The 19,460-nt window shown below is 42.8% G+C and overlaps 2 protein-coding genes across 2 annotated transcripts; one reads left to right on the forward strand and one right to left on the reverse strand.

Moving 5' to 3' along the window:
* Window positions 1-114: 114 nt before the first annotated feature.
* LOC119657569 (ras-related protein Rab-39B) lies at window positions 115-11,714 on the reverse strand. Its single transcript, XM_038064529.1, has 2 exons — window positions 11,197-11,714; window positions 115-1,581 (listed from the first exon to the last, which is right to left on the reverse strand). Exons 1-2 carry the CDS (start codon window positions 11,302-11,304, stop codon window positions 1,033-1,035), a joined length of 657 nt encoding a protein of 218 aa, XP_037920457.1. The 5' UTR covers window positions 11,305-11,714; the 3' UTR covers window positions 115-1,032.
* Window positions 11,715-17,470: 5,756 nt separating this feature from the next.
* On the forward strand, window positions 17,471-18,457 carry LOC119657117 (protein C19orf12 homolog). Its single transcript, XM_038063878.1, has 2 exons — window positions 17,471-18,043; window positions 18,119-18,457. Exons 1-2 carry the CDS (start codon window positions 17,842-17,844, stop codon window positions 18,337-18,339), a joined length of 423 nt encoding a protein of 140 aa, XP_037919806.1. The 5' UTR covers window positions 17,471-17,841; the 3' UTR covers window positions 18,340-18,457.
* Window positions 18,458-19,460: the final 1,003 nt, after the last annotated feature.

Consider the following 19,460-nt stretch of genomic DNA (forward strand, 5'->3'; position numbering starts at 1 on the left):
ATTTGCAACGCTTAAAGGGTGTTTCGATGCTTGTCACCATTCCTACTCCCATTTTTCCGAAGCATTTTTGGGTGAAGTTGGTCTGTTTTAATAAAGTAATTACTAGTTTTTTGTGGGAACTGCATTTCTTATTTATATTCCAAATCATCACTTTATTGTTAAATATATTAAAATATTCTATTATGACTATGGTACGAAACAAATATATACAAAGGATAGTACAAACATTTTACCAACGGCCTTCTTTCTAATATCGATTTTCTCCTCGCGTATTTATGTTTACATTTGAAATACTTATTCGCATGTTGGCTTTTGTTATTATATCCATTCCACTTAAAATGAATTCAAAGAGTGTGATTAATAAGTTCGGTAATGGGTAGTTCTAGTGCGAGTACATAAGCAAAGAACATAAGGAGGACAAATCAATATTTGGAATTGGACGTAGTCAGTTAATGAATATGTAAAATATTTGGCAATCTATTTTTTACTGGACGTGTTAACAAACTAATCTCTGCTCCCATTAATGAATCAATCGAAATCGGATATGCTTGTCAGCATATTAAAACTCTAACTATAATTTCTACTACTTTTCCGATGCGCAATCATTCGTTGCACGAAAATCATTCTTTGGCTAAATATTCATATAATTTGTAAATTGGAAAGGAAATGTTCGAAATATGCTTATATGTATAAATGCCAACGCATACATTGTCATAGACCTTAATAACTGAGCTGGCACTCAATTTCTTAATCCTAACTGGGCCAAATGCTTCACAAACTTATCAGATTTCGATTTGTATTCTATAAATTGACCTACTTTCTGTCAGTCTCGTCAAAGTAATTAATGCGGAGAAACCAACAAAAAGGGGAACAAGTGGTGCCTGAAGTGTCGGTTAACACATTTGTTCAGAATAATATATATTCGGTACCTGTATCGCCAATTTTCAAATTGACTGAGTTCGTTCAACTTAATATGTTCACACTTTAGCATTTCTATAACAAAAAAGAAAAACTAGAAATAACTATAACAAATCAACAACACGACGACTTCTCAGGTTCGGCTACGACTAAGTTAAAATCCAAAGTACTAGGTCTTGCGAATCCCGTTTTGATTCCATCCCATCCGTCTTCAACTTTGTACTCCCCGGACCGAATTCTCGAGTAGACTTCTTGTGTGACCATTCGAAATGCCTCCTCAACGTTTACACCTGTCCGTGCTGACGTCTCGACGAAATGTAAGCCATGCTGTTTTGCAAATGCTCGTGCTTCTTCTGTGGTCACTTCTCGCTGCCCTCCGTTATTGACTAGATCTAGCTTACAACCGACTAAAGCAAACACTGGACGATGTGGTTCAATGTGTCGTTGTGCTTCCATCATCCACAATGGGATGTGTTCAAAGCTAGCATGATTTCGTATGTCGTAAACGAGCAACACACCAACAGAATTGCGATAGTAGGACTTTGTGATGGAGCGAAAACGTTCCTGGCCGGCTGTATCCCAAAGCTGCAGTTTGATTTGTGTGCCGTCTTTCATCTCAATCAGTCTGGCAAAGAAGTCAACTCCCACGGTTGGATCAGAGAGCTGAAAAGAAGGAAATTGTTTATACGTAAAGAATATGTTTAATGACATAAGAAATGGCAATATTTAATTTTTCATAGACTAACTGGGAAAGGCATTTCATCAATAAACAATGAACAGGGCTCCTACCCCGCACTCTGCATGGGAATCAACCGGATTCCAATTACCAATAATCACTCCTCCTTTCTGAAAAACTTAAATTTTCATCTGAAAGACAATAGAAAGAGAAAACAAAGGAATATAATAATACTTTTAAATTTGTAACTTAGGGTACGAACGTCCACCACGCTCGGGTTCCAATTCTGGTTCGGTTTGATTATGTATGTATATCTAGTCGCTACAGGCTCATCGTTTCTAGTCGATGTTTCCACAAGTAGGACTGATATCGCTACCGAATAACACATCACAGAATAATTTGTAAATGGTCATAGGTCCTTCGATCATACAATCAAAAGTCTTATTAGTAGACGTGTATCTTCGATTATGAGCAATTTAAAGAAGGACACGTACCATAGCCATGTATAATGCACGAGTGGTGTCAAATATTTCGCGGCGTGGAAGGGATGAGGGGGAGGAGATTATATGGTTGCTATTTACCCCTTTATGGAGCATAGCGCGTCATCCACGCATACGGGTGGATGGACTCAATTGATATGCCAGCATGGAGAAAATTGTGCTTCGCACCGTTGATATGCTCCTTCGGTTACCAAAATAAAGTATCAGCCATCTTGGAAGGTTGAATTCTACCGCATGGCCGTCAATGCAATTGTCCTCCTTTGAGTGGTGGTCACTTCCCATGTGCTACTTCCATATAGCAACACAGAAAGAACACACATTCTCGACCTGATCTTAGTGTTGAGATAACTGCAATTCCAAAGTGAAAGCGGATCTACCACTGTTAATGCGTCGGGCAACATTCAGTTCGATGTGACCGTCGGCAGGATCCGCACTTCCTAGATATATAAACTGGTCAACACTTTCGATGCTCTGGCCATTAATGCAGATAAGGAGAATACGATAACCAGACTGAGAACCTTGGCCTTGCTGGTGTCTACCTTCATTCCAATTCTACTTGCCTCTCGAAATCTAAAGCCATTTGGCCAAAGTTTATGACCCGATGAGAGAGCAAGCAATAGCAGTGAACGTGTTCGAGGGAAAACGACATAGTCGATTGAGGTCCTACTCTGGGCAAGGCAGCATGAGGAACAACACCGATAACAAGAAGAAATCATATCGGTGACAAAATGCAACCTTAGTGGATCCTGTTTTGCGCCTGATATTCTACTGAAATTTTACATCGGTGCTGCAAGTCACATTTAGCGCCATCATATGTCGCTCTGATAATATAATAGCTGTTAATTTTTCCGCCTCCTGCGTAGACCACGCCAGATACGGAGTCTGTTCACGGTGTCGAGACCTTTCTCGAAATCGATGAAGTGAAGATCTAAACTCCGCGTACTGTTTCAAAATTATCCGTAGGATGTTCATGTGGTCAATGCAGGGGGATCCGGAGTAGAAACCAGCTTGCTTTCATCCACAAGAAGCGGAATTTCATCGGACGTGACATGGTTAAAAACCGGGGTGAAGTGTTCCCCCCACGGAGGAGGTGAAGCATTAAGAAATTATCTTCACAATCACCTGAAGAACGTTATCATAAAATCATAAATTTTTCAACGGATATGTTAATTGGACAGATGAAACTACTACTTCGGCGTAAAAAAAATGTAGTTATTTTCAATTCTGGGGGCTCTCGATATCGTTTTCGAGGATTGGGCGTATATTCCAGAAACCAATCATAGTCCGTTTTCGATAGTCAAGGTCGTAGTCGTGAAGTGACGGTGTTGACGTTTCGGTAGTAGTAAAGTTTGAAAAATTACAGGTTGCTACCCCACAAATTTCTATTCCTTTTGTTGTCTTTTACGACATGCAGAGAAGAATGTGCGTATTCTTAAGCCGCGACTTGCGGGGTTGCTCCTGTACTAACTACATAAACACCCTGCGGATCATTTTTTGTGTTTATGGAGTTTAGAACACGGCTCTATCATAGCGCGCTGAAAGATTCTGCAACTTTCACAGTGTTTGAATACAGGGCCTGCCATAAGTTTTCGACAAGTTGGCAGCGAACATCTAGTCAGATCGTCCATACCGGGATCAGCAGTAGATTTAGGAGCTGTCTTCTGAATGTGTGTAACAAAAGAGGTGTCAAGGGATGAGCTAGCCAAGTTGGGCTCTCTTAGGAAACCCGATGGAACTTTCACGAACTCCAGACTGGAATCAGTGCAGACTTACTTGAAAGTACATTATACGGGAGAACTGATGAGAGAAATGGAAGGGGGAGAGAGGGCAAGTAAGTATTTCAAGGTGAACTGAAACACTGCAAAAGCGATTTTTACCAATGAAAAGTGAGAGCTGGCATACTGACATCTATCCAGCAATGCTAAAGCAAAGTATAGAGCATTTAGGGCGACTGCAACCAAATATTTTTCTAGCATGTCTTGCTCTTGCCAGAAGGTTAAGGTAGTCTTCTTTCCGAAGCCTGGGAAAGATGATTATTTTAATCCAAAGAACTTCAGACAGACATAGACAACTTGACATCATTTTTGTTGAAAGGTTTGGAGAGATTGGTTGAGCGTCTTATTCGTGGAAAGGCGCTTAGGCCGCATCCACTAAATGCGAACCAACATGCTTACCAGCGTGAAAAGTCCTGTAAGTCTGCTCTTCATTCTTCGGTTTCAAAGATAGACGATGCAACTCTGAAGGGTGAGTACGCGATGGGGATGTTCGTGGACTTTGAGGAGGCGTTTGACTGTGCGCCTTTCAAAATACTTTTATATATAATTATATTATTAATATTATTTATTTACATCGGCCTGGTTTAGGTCTGGACTGTGACGGATTTCGCTTAAATATAATTCGTACTCATTACGTGTTTGCGATTATATTTAAGTGGAGCATTTTCCATCGATCGTTACTTTCGGTCACGCTGCTCGCAGGGCAGAGGTGAGGCAGCGTCTGATGAGTTGCTTCTGCCCTGGACGAAACCGTCTGTCAACCTTTTGTTCTTTTTTCGTAAACTTGGGTTTTACTCAAAAAAGAGGAGTCCGAGAACTGCAAAAGAGGGAGTAAGTTGCTCCCCAAGTGGTTCGGTTCGTCACTAAGTGGGTGCGGACTTAGGACTCCCAGCATCCTCAACAAAAAATATTATTTACTTTAATTAAATGGATCTATGTTAGGCTAACACAGAGATTGCTGTGGGCTGAAGCGGGTGATAATTGCTAATCCTAACAGCAGAAGCAACGAAAGGCTGCCCCCAGGAGGTGTACTATCGCCACTTCTGTGAAGTATGCTGATCGAACACAACTATGTGAACTGCAAAATTTACCGCTCAAGCTTATGATGATGACGTGGCTGTGCTCGCTGTTGATTGGGATCTCGGAACAGTATGTAGAAATATGAAACGGCGCAGTTCTAAATGCATTACTCGATTTGCAGCCCCTGGATATATTTACTCAAAGCATTGCAATGAGAGTAACTCATAGACTATTTGGCTTAAATCTATGGAGAAACAACTGACGCGGGGGTCACAGAGCATTGGAAGAGTCACCGGCAGAACTGAATCCAGTACAATGCCTTCTGATTCTCGGGTCCCCATACATCCGTTTGGTAGCAGATATGAAGTTACCCTGAAACGTAAAGAGAACTGGAACTGGAAAGTCTCAGAGGAGTGCGTGGCGGAATATACGGAAGCTTTCTACGCCGATGGCTCAAAAACAGAACAGGATTTTGGAGCCGGAATCTACCTCTCGAACAATATGCAACGGTTTTTCAAGCTGAAGTATATACGATTCTAAGGGCGGCAATTGGGTGATTGACGACTATTTGAAGGGCAGCCGCATCGCAATCTGCGGCGTTTGAACTCTAGATGCAAAACGGTGGAATTACTCTGGATACCTGGTCACTGTAGTGTAGAGAGAAATTAAATTTCGGATGCCTTAGCAAAAGAAGATTCAATCTCCCCCATACCCCGTCCAACGAATCCGAAATATTCCAAGTACAATGGACCACCACGGTTTAAGTGCTCAAAGGCTATAGCTTCTCCTCAACACAAACACACACACAAGTGGAAGCGTTTGACTTGGTGATGAATTCCGCCAGTATGAACTAAGGATCAGCAGAAAAGTTGACCAAACAGCTATAGTAGTTCAGTCTGTTGTCAACGAGCGCGATGATGCAATGCCAAGAAGAGTTCCTACAAAACAAGCTCACCAAACTACTGGTGGAGTGAGAATATAAAGATACTGAGGGTAAAATGCAGGCAAGCCTTAAAAAAATTTCCATCGTTTGAGGAGAAGATTAGACCGCAGAAATCGACCAAAGAACGTAAAAATAGAAGCTTTAAAAACCTCTGCTACGAAGTGGACATAAACCTCTGAGGCACAGCTTATAGAGTGGTGATGTCTAAAATAAAGGGGAAATCACCGTAAATAACTTATCTGTTCCCGCAAAGACCGAACGCAGTCATCGAGGCATACCGCGTATCACCGAAGATGAATTGCTCCAGATATGCAAAAAAATAAAGGACAAGAAAGTACCGGGACCTGATGGTATTCCCAATAAAGCAGTGAAAGCTGCCGCCCACGCAAGACAAGACATGTTCATGCAAGCTGTGCAAAAATGCCTCGACGAAGGGATGTTCCCCAAAAAATGGAAACAACAGCGTTTGGTTTTGTTGCTAAAAGGAAACAAACATTATCCTATCGCCTAATATGCCTTATAGATAGGGTGGGAAAGTTACCTTAGGGAATAATTGCCAACAGATTGTGCAAGACAGCTGAATATAAAAGGACTCTTTTCTATATGCAGTTTGGATTCAGGAAAGGTCGTTACAACGATGCAATAAAGGTGGTGGTGGGCATCGTAGCCATTACTATAGAGGGTCAGAGGTGGTGATGGGGGTCAAAAGAGTACTGCGCAGTAGTCACGTTTGAAGTGAAGAATGTTTTTAACTCATTAAACTGGCCGGCCATCAAAACGGCCCTTATCCGAATGAGCACTCCCCGCTACCTGAGGAATATAGCGTGTAGTTACTTTATCGACAGAGAGCTAAAATTCGAGAGCGACAAAGGCACAAATTATTACTGTACTCAGCTCAAGTCGTTCAAGGGTCGGTATCGGATCCACTCCTCTGGAACATGTATGATGGAGTCTTTCAACTATATTTACCAGAAGGAGTGAAATTAGTAGGTTTCGACGACGATATTGCTAAGGTTGTATTTGCAAAGAATATCCACCAGATTGAGGCAGCAGCTAATGGAAGATCAAGATTTTGATGGAAACTGCCGGACTAGTGCTCATAGATCACAAAACAGACATCATTTTGATAAGCAGTGGTCTATCAACAACAAATCGGGAACAATTGGAGCGATTGCCAATCTCGAAGTTTGATGGGAAGTACAATGAGTGGCGCATGTTCAACGACATGTTCACGTCATTGATTCAACGCAACGAAGCGTTATCTGCGGTCGAAATGCTCCAATACTTAAAGACGCATCTGCAAGGTGAGGCTGCGAGAGTGATTCAACACTACGAGCAATGAGAATTACGCCGCAGTAATACGCATGTTGCAGAAGCGATTTTACAACAAGAGGGCAATGGCATGGAATTGCTTGCATAAATTCCATAAACTACCAGTGGGCAAGGAAGAATACGATTCCACCATCAAACAAATATATGTCACTGAACAGCATCGGTGTCAACACAGATCATTGGGACTTGCTGATCATCTACTCAACAGGCCAGAAATTATACTAACAATTTCGACGATTGTGAGAAATATCTTTGGGAGCAAGCGCTGACTTACCCACCTTACAGGCTTTTATGCAGTTCCAGACCAGTCGTTTCAGGACATTAGAAGCATTGCACATTCCTCGGAAACCAATTAAAATTGAAACGTTAACAGTGACGACGTCAACAACGTGCAAAATTTGCGGAAAGGAACACTATTTGGCTCACTGCGACAAATTCAAGGGAATGAATTCGCAGCAACGGAGAAACGTAGCGAAGAATCAAAACTTATGCTACACCTGTTTGAAGAAAAGACATGGCATCAATCAACATCAGTAATGGAACCACGAGCGAATCAAAGAAGTTGGCAGCCGACGCCAAGCCATTCGTCCCAAAGACCCAATCATTGTTGGCGGAGGATGGGACCTAGCCTCAGATACTACTAGCGACAGCTCGAGTCGGGGTACAAAACCTTTCGGGCGATTTTGTAAGGTTAAGAGCTCTCATAGATTCCGGGTCGCAACGAAGCTTCATAACAGAGTAAGCTGTTCAGTTATTAGTAGGAGCAGATCCTAGTTTATAAACTAAAGGCAGTGTGGAGTTGACAATAAAAGCGAAAACCGACGACTCCACAATCAATATATCAGCTCTAGTATTACTAAATATTACTAACTTATGTCCAGCAGTCGGGGCACTAGTTAAACCTTCAGTGACGCTATCCGTCAAAAATTGAGCTGGCCCCACGTGCGGAAACCCCAAGATGGATTGACATTTTATTAGGAGCTGATACCCACAGCGATATCATGCTACCAGGATTCAGGAGAGGATCTCCTTTTGCAATCAACACTAGATTCGGATGGATTTCGCTTGGCCAAACTTCTTCGCATACCACTCAACTGTGCATACATTTATTGATAGTCACGGAAGACACTACTGAGTAATTGGTTAAAAAATTTTGGGAAATCAGTGAAGTACCGACTGAGAAACCTGTGGCGTCCGACGAGAAAGAAGCCATTGAATGGTATTGGCAAACCAACAGACGAAACAGTACTGGGAGGTACGTTATCCGACTTCCGTTCAAGCGGGACGCTGAGCCCGAGACAACCTTATGAAATTCTATTCACAAGGCCCATATCCGATTTGCACAATTGGAGAAACAGCTGACCAGCAACGGATCCTTGAGATGTCAGTACATAGTATTCATGGCAGAATACTTAAACCTCGGTCACATGATGAAGTACCGAAACGAGATAAATTTTCGAGCCCTACTTATTATCTGCTATACGACGCTGTGTGCAAAGAGGATAGTCCAATTACGAAATTGCGAGTCGTGTTTAATGCATCTCAGTTGACACCATTATGCAAATCGCTTAACGACACGTTACTCAATGGTCCAAGTATCCAGAACAGTATCGTGCGGATATTGATGAAGGAAGACATATCGGTACGTAATGGCAGAAGATGTACCGCCAAATAATGGTACATCCCCAGGATCAAAATATCCAACGATGGATGATGGTCTGATCGGCAGAGATACCCTCAAGGAAACGCAGACACTTCAGTAGGACCTCACAAAAGAGTTACTAAAAGGAGGTTTTAATTTGCGAAAATGCGCTAACGAAACGTCAGCTGCTTTCTGAGATAGCAAAGTTATTCGGCCCGTTGGGATAGACCATGTATCGTCGTAGGCAAAATATGGATCTAGCAATTGTGGCTACAGCAAACGAATTGGGATGAACCAGTAGAAAAGGAACTCGATGCGAAATGGTGAACATTCCGGTCAAAGCTACCAGTTCTGCAGGAGATTTCATTTCCAAGGTGGTTACACTGCGACAGTTGAACTCGCATACAAGTTCATGGATTTTGTGATGCGTCGGAAGCAGCGTATACAGCAGTCATTTACGTGCACATTGAAGAACGTGAGCAAAATTTTGTGTATAAAGTAAGTGTTCAAGACAATAAACGTTCAATATGGTTCAAGCGCACAAGTCTTTATTTTGTTTAAAGCTTAGGTGAGACTGCCTAAGTACTTGGCCATATTCGGTTTGATTTTTAAAAAAATCAACAACGACTAAGGAAATCAAGAGAAGCCTCGTGCAGGTTATGTGCCCTGAGAGTGATTTGTGGTTTTCAAAAGATATCAGACAATGCGCCGCTACTTATTGCCGGGCTTTTGCTGGTAGACATCTTGGTTGAAGAGATGTAACGAATCTACACCAAGAGAATGACAACCCAATTCGCTGTGCTGTGATCAAGAACGAGGAAAGGATAACATCAATGGTAAGATGGCAAACCCGATGGGATAACTTAACGAATGGCCGATGGACGCATAAGATGATTCCAATTATCCGCATGTCTACACAGGTTTGGGCATAACTTACTTTAGTCGGAAGACAAATGGTAGGACTTAGTGATATTCGTAACTAATGCGCAAAAAGATCTCCGCATAATGGAAAAGGAAAGGCGAGCGACAGCGAGATGACTGCCAACCGGCCCCATGAAGTAATATCAAATGACAGTTCCGCGGGGTGGGCAGTTGAAGGATGCACGGATGTGGATTAGTGCATAGATGTGGATTTACGTCCTCAAATCTTGCACGTTAGCGACTTCTGCTGATGTCTTTGGAAGATTCAACTTTCTGGCTTAATAGAAGTAATGAAAACTTGTTTGCACTGATGAAGGGAACAAGTGGTTCCCGAAATATCGGTATTTGCAAGAATAAAATACCTACACCAACGGAAAAGAAACAACAAGTTTTCATTACTTCTATTAATTAAGCGTTGGAAACACCGCATAATTTCACTCTGATTTCTGGCTTAGTTAAAAAAAATAGGAGCAAGAAGCGCTATCGCCGGCGAAGTGATGGACCATTAAAGAGGTCATGCTGCAGAGCGAAGATGTGGACCACTCAGGGCATTCTTAATGCGAGAGGCGGCGGGGTAGCTGAAGTTCCTTGAACCACGGGGTGTGTGTCCCCACACTTAGGCCTGGCCTGAAGCAATGTATTTAAAGTTACCGGGTTATTCGTAGACTCGAAAGGTGGGTGTTTTAGCCACACTTTGTGCTTAACTGCATTTCACCTCCCTAGGTCCTAAAAAGAACAAGAGATTAAGTACGTCAGCTTGATTCCGCTACATCTGCATAGCAATACAACTACAACGATGCCGCAACATAACCAGTGAAAATCAATTCTCTGTCCATAAAATCTTCCCTTAGCGATAGTAACCTATCTACGCCTTACAACGGTCCTTTCATATTGCTTAGAATTTCAAGCAAGCACCACAGCAATCAGGTGCAGGACTTCCCTTGCGATTTCAAACTGGGTCTAAATCTCCCGATAACAATCCTGCGCAACATGAAGGATAAGTGCCCTCTCAGTAATGTTATCATTCTCGGATCGTCGTATAACAGTATTTCTGGCACCCAGGACACATTTATAACAGTTAAAACGCACCTACAGTCTGTGTTTGTGTGCGGCCAGATCAAATATTGATCTGAAACGTAATCGAAGTGCAAACCCGTGGGCTATCAGCTGATTCTGACAGAAATGGTGCAGATAAGCGCATGGAGACCGATCTGCGTCCAATCGCGAATCCAAGCGCTCAAGCCGTGCGATCTTTGTTCAAAGCGATTGCCGCGGTTGAATTGCTTCGCATGGCCCCTTTGGTGATGCTACGACCAAGACAATGACTGCCCCACACTTTAGATCTGCCCTGCTTACATGGATAGTGATAAGAAAGCTTTCAAAACTGGCGAATTGCTCGCGGGGCGCAATTCGTTCCGTAAACAAACGTACTCGGACTGAAAACAATGAGACAATGCGCAAATCTTCACCTCTGCGAATTTTCCATCTGTAAAATACTTCAGGAGGGAGCTCTTGCCGACCGTACTGTCCCCAATGAGAATTAAGCGGAATTGATAGTCGAAAATCGGCTCCACCATTGTGTCGCGGGGCTCCACTTCCGCGCAGTGATTGAACTCGGGACGCCTGAAAAATATCACCCACTTGCACTTTGTTTATTGTCACTTGGCGAATGTTTGCGCTCGTTGTTTTCCTCTCGGCAGCGAACCACAGACCGTCAACCAGAAAACCTTCACAACCTTTCACGTAATAGGCCGCGGCGTGCGATAATAGCAAGACGCTGGCCAAGGCCTTCTCCGAGTTTATGCAAAACGACGACACGACACTTGCTACGCAATAGCTCGTTGCGATGCACTGCTCGATGCAGGCCACGATTTAATTAAAGTCGAAATGCAAAACACTGTCGAAAACAACCCCCGGTTTGCTCGCCCGAACTTTTCCAATACACTTCGTTCTTTTTTGACTGCTGGTGGTTGCCTGTCAAATTGGAGGGGGACGAAGTAGTGCCACCATCACGGCGCGAAAACACGGTGGAAACGATGCTAGCTGCTAATGTATTTGACATTACGGTGCAATTCTTTCATGCGAGAAAAATTTCGTACAGCATGTGCTATGAATTTAACTGTAGTGAAAATGTTTGGAGATAAAGGAGGGAGGTTTGAACCAACGTACTCCGTACTCCTTTTTCAGCCTTTGTTGCGTTCAGAAGCGGAGTTGACTCGTCTTGATTAGTTGCGTAATTTTGCTGGATCAAAGACTTAACCTGGACAGGATTTGCCACAGGCTGACAACGAAAACGCATTCAATGTCGTCAAGAAAACAAATCATGATCGCTTTGAGTAAAAAGCGGGTGAGAAATGCTAAGACGTTCTTCTCAATCAAAACTGCAGGACGGGCCCGGGTCCAGCCGTGGAAAGACGAAGGAACAGAAAAAATTCTTCAGAAAAGACGCGTTGATATTTGAGTTAGAAGAAACTCGATAGGACGGGGCCAAAAGCTGCGGCATAGAACGCAAACCCGTTCGAAATGGTTATAAACTTCTCTATTTCGATAGTTCACGCACTCAATATAGTGTCCGCATTGCCATCTATGAAGGTTTTTGGGATGCTATTAAACTAGTCAAACAACCTGATGAAACTATCAACTGGCCGCACGCTTTATTTTTCAACGTGTTGATCGGAAACCTGTTTGACGGCGCGATTGTTGAGGGGGTACAGCGGCAGCCTCTCAGTCTCGCTGCTCTGCGTTCGAATCCCAGCCGGCATGGGTGCCTATGTTCGTCTCACTGCTGTGAGCTTATCACTTGCTCAGCGTAAGTGTGATGATAGCAAAACTGAAACTGAAGGCCAACCACACCGTCGTTGATCTAAACTTCACTAAGAAGTGAACAGGAAACACTACACTATGACCGGAAAGCAAAATTGCCAGTGGATCAATCAGACATTGAGAAAGGGTGACGAACCCATTGCGGGTTATAGCACTATCCCAAGCTAGCCGACGAGTGGGTCGCTTAGAGCTATGTGACACAAGAAAGAAGAGGAAATTTGTAAACTTTTCGAAAATTCGTCGCGTGGGCGTCGCTGATGCACTATGCATTACAAAAAAATTTTGGAAACCATATATATGAGTTTATTTAAATATGAGATTTGTATCGTGACTGGATGCCGGATATCAGCCCACTCAGTTGAAAATGAGTACCTGAGTTAAATCAGCGTAATAATCACGGCCAAGTGCAATGCTGATCACAGTGCCTCCTAGTGAACCGTTATCGTTTTGAATGAAGTGTTCTAACTCGCTTCAAGGTCTAGATTGCTGCGCTAACGATTATTGTTATATATATCCCTCTCCCTTCAACCGGGCTGATGGGGAACTAATCTAAGCGCGTGCTGAAAGCTACATCTAAAGGCCCGAATCACAATGATGATGCGTTTTAATAAACATGGTGTACGACTATACGAAATCCTCGACTGTCGCAAACACTTCAAGCAGTGATGCGGAGGTTTTCAACTGCGGAGACTCATACATCGTTTCTAAGTAGAAGCCAATACAAATCTAGAGCAGAGCCCAGACAATTATCGGACTATAACACAGGTTGGAACTTTTTGCATGTCCATGTGTAGTTCCTTAGGTCGAGCATGTTCAGCACTTAATGTACATTTTTGCTGAAATTATAACTGGTCATCTAGGGAGAGTGGGTTCCACTAAATGGCGTAACAAGCAATGCAATTGGCGGCCCTTCTTAATGTGTGACCTATCGATTGCCACTTCTGCCTTCGGATCACATCGCGTACCAGTCATAGGTCCGTGTGCGAGCTCTGATGATACGTCGAAAATAGGTGTCTACGAAGGCTTGGAACCTTTGGAAGACAGAGGTGATCACTTTCCATGCGCTACCCTCATATATCAATAGGAAAAGAGAACATAACTTAATCTTGGTTTTGAAATAATGCATTTTCAGATTTTAGACAAGCCAACGACAGCGGATCCAGCGCTGTTAACGTGTCGGTGACATCCAGATCGGTGCCACCATCAGCATATATCTCCGCCCCGAATATGGTCATTTTTCCGAGAGGTGGAGCCAATTCATATTATCGGATTTCGCGAAAACAACCCTGCACCCAATCCGTTTTGCATTACCGACCGGTGAATATTATTAAGTTTGTAATCTCATAGGATTCGTAGCCATTGGTCGACTATTCTTTTATTTTGGTGATTACGACAGAATATGTCTTTTCAAAGACGATTTTGGAAATCATCGCATGATCGTATGATTGGTCGCCTTTCCACGCGCCAATGGTATCATGAATATGATGCTACCACGTTAACTTAAATATTTGAGTGTTTGCATAAGCAGAATTTTTGGCCCTGCTAAGGTGGGTAGCATGTAGTTTTCCTAGTAAATATAACTATTCTAGTCTTCCCAGCGTTTACAATGAATACATTATGGTATATTACATGCAGAGTTTCATTAAAACGGTCACATATTTTGTCCGTAAACTTGATAATTATTACAGCTAGCTAGCCCACAAATGCTTGTGCGAAGACCTTTGTGTCCTCCATGAGCTATAACGAGGAGCCATGACCCTTTGGGCGGTCCCTGGCTCAATAGACTTTTGACAAGTTTAAGTCCCTGGCTCAATAGACTTCTGTCCGATCAATATGTGGATCTTTCTCCACTCTAGCATGTGAAGAGTGTAACTAATTAACAGCGTATTTATTCCATTCTGTCTTGCCATGAATGAGGCATAACTTAAGGCGCCTGATGAATGCAGTTAAGAGGTCTTCTGCATCGAACATTGCCTTCTTAATTTTTTCCGTGAGTTCCTGGAGTACTGTTTCCGTGCATTTACCATTATAGTAGCCGTGTTGCAGTGCAGTGGCCACCTAGGGATGCATGTATCCCTAATGAACCGGTCTACTAGCCTTTCCGGTCCTTTTTTCTCCTCTGTTTCGTCAAATCCGAGTTCCGCCATGCTCCTTTCTAAAGCTTTCCACATGCTTGTTGTGATCATCTGGATTATTTTCTCCATTCCAACAAGTTTAAGCTCATAATTTCCTCACCACCTGTGGTTCTTGTATGAAGTATATACATGTCTTACAGCTATTGATCCTATCACTTATAAGTGCAGTCTTCGCTTTACAATGCTGGAAATTTATTTGAGAAATGTGGCATCTAATATACGATGAATCAGATGAAGATGCCGCGGACTGGACGTCCCCTTCGATGGTTTTAGGAGCCGACACTCCTTGCAGCACAGTGGACAGCCTGTTAATTCCCGAGCCTTCTTAACATCTGGTTCAATGCCGAAAGTGAGGAAAGTTCGGGTGTTATTAGTTCTTTTTCCTGCTCTGCTGCTTAACATCATCCAGGTGGAGGTGATGAGGTTATTCTTCATACCAAGTTGTTCTAAGACTGCAGCCCCCTTTATGCCCCTCTTTTGGAAACCAGAAAAAGCACTTTTTAACGATGGTAGCTCGAAAACCCTGTCCAGGGTCAGTGGCGCACTCACCCACACATTGGAGTAGCAGTACTGTCTGTCTGTGCCAATAGACAAGACTTTAACCTCAGCAGATGGCGCCGACGGAAGTCCGAGGTAAGGAGTACTGACAGAAGGGGGCTGCTTCGGCTTGTCCGTTAAGGACTGTATCCCAGTTGGATTTGTTCACATTTGAATCTGAGTCTAGAGTCAGGTTCTTCATTGATGAACTCAGGATCGCCACTTCGCTCAGGGTTGGATAGTCATGGCCGAAGTTTCTTTTATGCTTTGGTTTTGTTATGTGTTTTGAGTTTTACTGGGGAAAATAAGTCGATCCCCGCTGAGCCCTTTTCCGCCGTGCCTATTCAGCTTTCGGTGCAATAGTCACATCTTGACTTGGGGTGTCACCTCTGGTTTCATAGAGGATCCTTCTTACTGAGCTCTCTCACTACAACAAGGTAGGTAATCGTCGTGGGAAGTGTTGGAGTTTATCTTCAGTCCAGAGAGGCAAATAGACTCTCTTTCCCAACCCAAAGCCATTTGGCCAGGGTACATGATCAGGTGAAAGAAAAACAAGTCCGGAAACCGGAAGCTAGACGCTTCAGGTATGAAAGGTTTTGTGTATTTCTTTTATAAAGAGATTTGAGTGTGCATTTGTCCCATTAGCATGTAGCACGTAAAATATCCATATATTATGTGAAAATAGCCACTTTCAAGTGATATTGACATTCATAGTCTTGAATTTGCAGACGAGCGACAGTTTTGACCTAGTGTAGCTTTGTTAGTAATAGTGCGATTTTCACCAAATTGGCAAGATCATGCTCCATACTGTAGCCTACATTGTTGCAAAATTTGGTGATTCTAGGGTGAACTTAAGGTGGGTTTTCCTGTCAATTACTAAAAATTATAGTAATATACTATTATTAACTTTATTTGAACAGGTATCGGTATGGAGGGTATTTCGGAGCCTAGGCACCATATAGTGGCAGCCCTCTGATTTTTTTCAGATTTTTCGGTTTGGTAGTTCCTGAGAATGGGTTCGTTAAAAAAATGATCACTTTCAACCCCCCGCACTCCCCATCTTTTCAACAAAAACTAAGACCGGCTTCAAAGAGTACTAACCAAGACCTTTAATTTGATACCCCACATGACTATATTTGATGAAAAAAAAATTTACACCCCCTTTTTGCATGTATGGGGACCCCCCCTTAAATTCGCCGTAAAAGGATGTAACTCACTATATGCATGAGCGTTCACAGTTCCCACCTTTGGTGTCAATCGCTATAATCGTCTCCGAGAAAAATGCGTGTGACGGACAGACAGACAGTAAGCCGATTTTAATAAGGTTTTGTGTATTACGGGAGCTTGTTAATGTCGTCGAAAGCCTTCTCGAAATCGATGAAGAGCAAAGATTTAAACTTTACGTTTTGTCCCAAAATGAACCATAGGATTTCGATGTAGTTAATACAGCAGGATTCAGATCGGAAATCAGCCTGCTTCCCCATCACAAGGCTGAACAAGGTCTTGTCAGAACCCACCTTGGCATTCAGACCACCCATCATTATCACAATGTAACCTTTAGGAAACTTCTCCTGAAATGCGTGTCATTGCTCATAGAAAACTCCCCATCTCCGTTGGTGCATAGCACTGTACAATTGGGGTGCTCTTTAGCTGGAACCGGAATCTTGCAGTTAGAAATCTTGTCAGAAACGGGGTTCCAGGTCAAGAGAGCGTGAGAGAGCGTAACACTTTCGAGTGCATTCTTAAACCCCAATTTACAGTGCAAAATTAAAGAGGTTGGATACATAGTACAATAGGCCTACTAAAGGCCTGAGTGCTGAAATTACGGTTCCCGCCTTTAAAAAAATTAAATTTTACTTTTCTTTTATAACCCTAAGAACTTATTTAATGTATTACGGGAGGTGGCTGTTGATCTTTATTGAATTTACAATTAGCGTAATTAAATTGGATGGTGTTTAAATTTAATTGTGGTTGGCAATTTTAATTTAGCTTTTGATATTTAAATTGGTTCACCCAGCAAGTGAATGGTATCATATAGAGTATGATAACCTAATACTATACGCACGCATAGAAGATGCTAGCATGAAAGTAGTCACACAAGTGAGAAAACTCACTCAGTGGATCGCCCACTCAGTCCGACGCTTGAAGAAGAGTTTTCCCGGTTGTTTAAAAAGGGTATTTCCCGAGGGTGCAGGTCAAGTAACCAACATTTAAGCAAAGCGCCACTGGCGGCGAGTACCAACAAGTACATGTCATCCGCAGTGAAAACGTCTTGTGATGATGACATATGCGTCTCGATTGCTCGCTGTTCGCCCGCGGGAGTGGGAAGTTATCGCACATCGAAGTGATTTTTAAGTTTCTTCCCGACTAGACGCTCTCTCGGTTTCCCCAACAACAATACTCAACCAGGAACTGCTCACTCCAGTGGAACGCGGTCCAAACATCGATCAGCTGTTCCCCAATTGACGGCCTGAGTCAACCCTTGGACCAACACATCTTGCCCTTCTTATCAGATAACAATTTCCATTCGACGCGCTGATGTGTTTCGCTAGATAGTTTGAAACTTCCAAAACGAAATCCTCAACAAAGTGTCGTAGTTTGCTTTCTTATCTCTACAAAATGCCTGTCAACACAAAGGAGTTCTTCGACGCTGTTGCAATCCTAACGGATGAGCGTGAAATGCGAGTGACATTGAAGGAGTCGGGCAAAGGCGCCTTGCTCTGCGGGACAGCCTGTTTTGTAGGAGGTGTGCTGTTGGGGCCGGTCGGCCTGGCGGCGGGTGGCATTGCTGGGGCGCTCACTGCCGCTCGTTTGGCCAAAGGTTAGTGTAGTTCCGGTTTGAAATTCAATGCGTCATTTGGGTTATAAATAAGCATAAGCCACGTATTTTTGGCAGGGAAATTTCGATCGGCGGGCGATATTATCCGCAACGAACTTACTGATCGCCAGCGTGAAAAACTAATTGAACATATCATGAAGGCGGTTGCAGACCTCCAGATCACTGATGTCGCTATGTTGCTGCCCCTGTTGGCTGGAAGTTCGGCTATTCAGATGGAAGTTCTCAAAGGCGTTGTGGGATTTCTTACCAGCGAAATGCGGCTGCAAATAGTTGATTAGTGGCAATCGCACAAGGGAATCTGGGGAGATTCCTAGACTGAGTATGTGCCTTTCATAGTTGTAAGAATTGTACAAAATTTCTCTAGGCTTTTTAATATAATTGGTCTTTTTTAGTAAGCCGTGGTGTTTTGTAAGAAAACGGTATCCCATGTTCCATATTCAGTTTTTTTTCTCAGGAATCAAGGTCGTTGCTATGCTCGTCGCGTCTCTTGGATTGCACAAGTGCAGATTATCTCAAAACACTTAGGGAAGCAGCTCTTGGCTGATGAGGTGAATCATCTTTGCGCGTAGCTCTTATCAGTAGAAAGTGGAGCGTTCTTTGCTATTTTATTCAATTAATATTTAAATTCAGTTAAACTGCGCACGTACTTTGCATGTGAGGTTTTAATTTAACTCTCAAAATGGATGCAAAGTTATTTCTGTTTAACTTATGTCTAATTTTTTCTCCCCCATAATTGTATTTCTAAGTCTATTTTTAACGACAGCACAACACAATTACGCAAGTGCAGTTTTTGTGTTCCACCTGGCGAAATGCATCAAAGAGTGGAAGTGGTTGATGCTCATTACTTGACAAGGCCTTAGGCCTGAGGTATGTTAGTCTACAGGTACCAGAGTTTCGTAAATAGGAATATGTTCGTACAAAGATTTTGTATGAATATGCGTATGAATATACTAGTATTCAAATAAGTGAATATTTTCGTATGTACACAAGTGAATATGATGTCCGAGGATCGCCATGTGATGTGAGGGAGCAGAGGGAACTAATTTATCACTCAGATAAATAGTACCGTGAGAGTGCTATACAAACACCAAAAGCAGTGGATGCAGTCGCGAGGCTTTCAAATCTCCATCCAGCCACCGTTGCTTCGGAAGATCTTTTGGTCTTTTCCCATCGACTTCTATGTCCAGACCAATGTTGACAAATGAATTCTCGTTAGCATTATGTGATCATATCATCGAAGAAGCCTCTCTTGCACTTTTTCCATGATCTGTGCCACCCCAAATTGATGGCGGATATTTTCATTTCGGATGTAACCATGGCGTGTTACGCCACTGGTCCGAAGTAACTTCTTCGTCTCTATCATTGCGAGGTGCCGTTCATTGTCTTTTATAGGCCACTG

This window comes from Hermetia illucens, chromosome 5 (genome assembly GCF_905115235.1).
Source record: "Hermetia illucens chromosome 5, iHerIll2.2.curated.20191125, whole genome shotgun sequence".
NCBI lineage: Eukaryota > Metazoa > Arthropoda > Insecta > Diptera > Stratiomyidae > Hermetia > Hermetia illucens.

What these genes read in the sequence shown, in the direction of transcription:
- LOC119657117 (XM_038063878.1), top strand. Translation starts at nt 17,842, where the DNA reads ATGCCTGTCAACACAAAGGAGTTCTTCGACGCTGTTGCAATCCTAACG. An exon ending in TGCCGCTCGTTTGGCCAAAG is followed by an intron (nt 18,044 to 18,118) that starts GTTAGTGTAGTT and finishes TATTTTTGGCAG; the next exon opens with GGAAATTTCGATCGGCGGGC.
- LOC119657569 (XM_038064529.1), bottom strand. Translation starts at nt 11,304, where the DNA reads ATGGTGGAGCCGATTTTCGACTATCAATTCCGCTTAATTCTCATTGGG. An exon ending in CAGATGGAAAATTCGCAGAG is followed by an intron (nt 1,582 to 11,196) that starts GTGAAGATTTGC and finishes CCTTCTTTTCAG; the next exon opens with CTCTCTGATCCAACCGTGGG.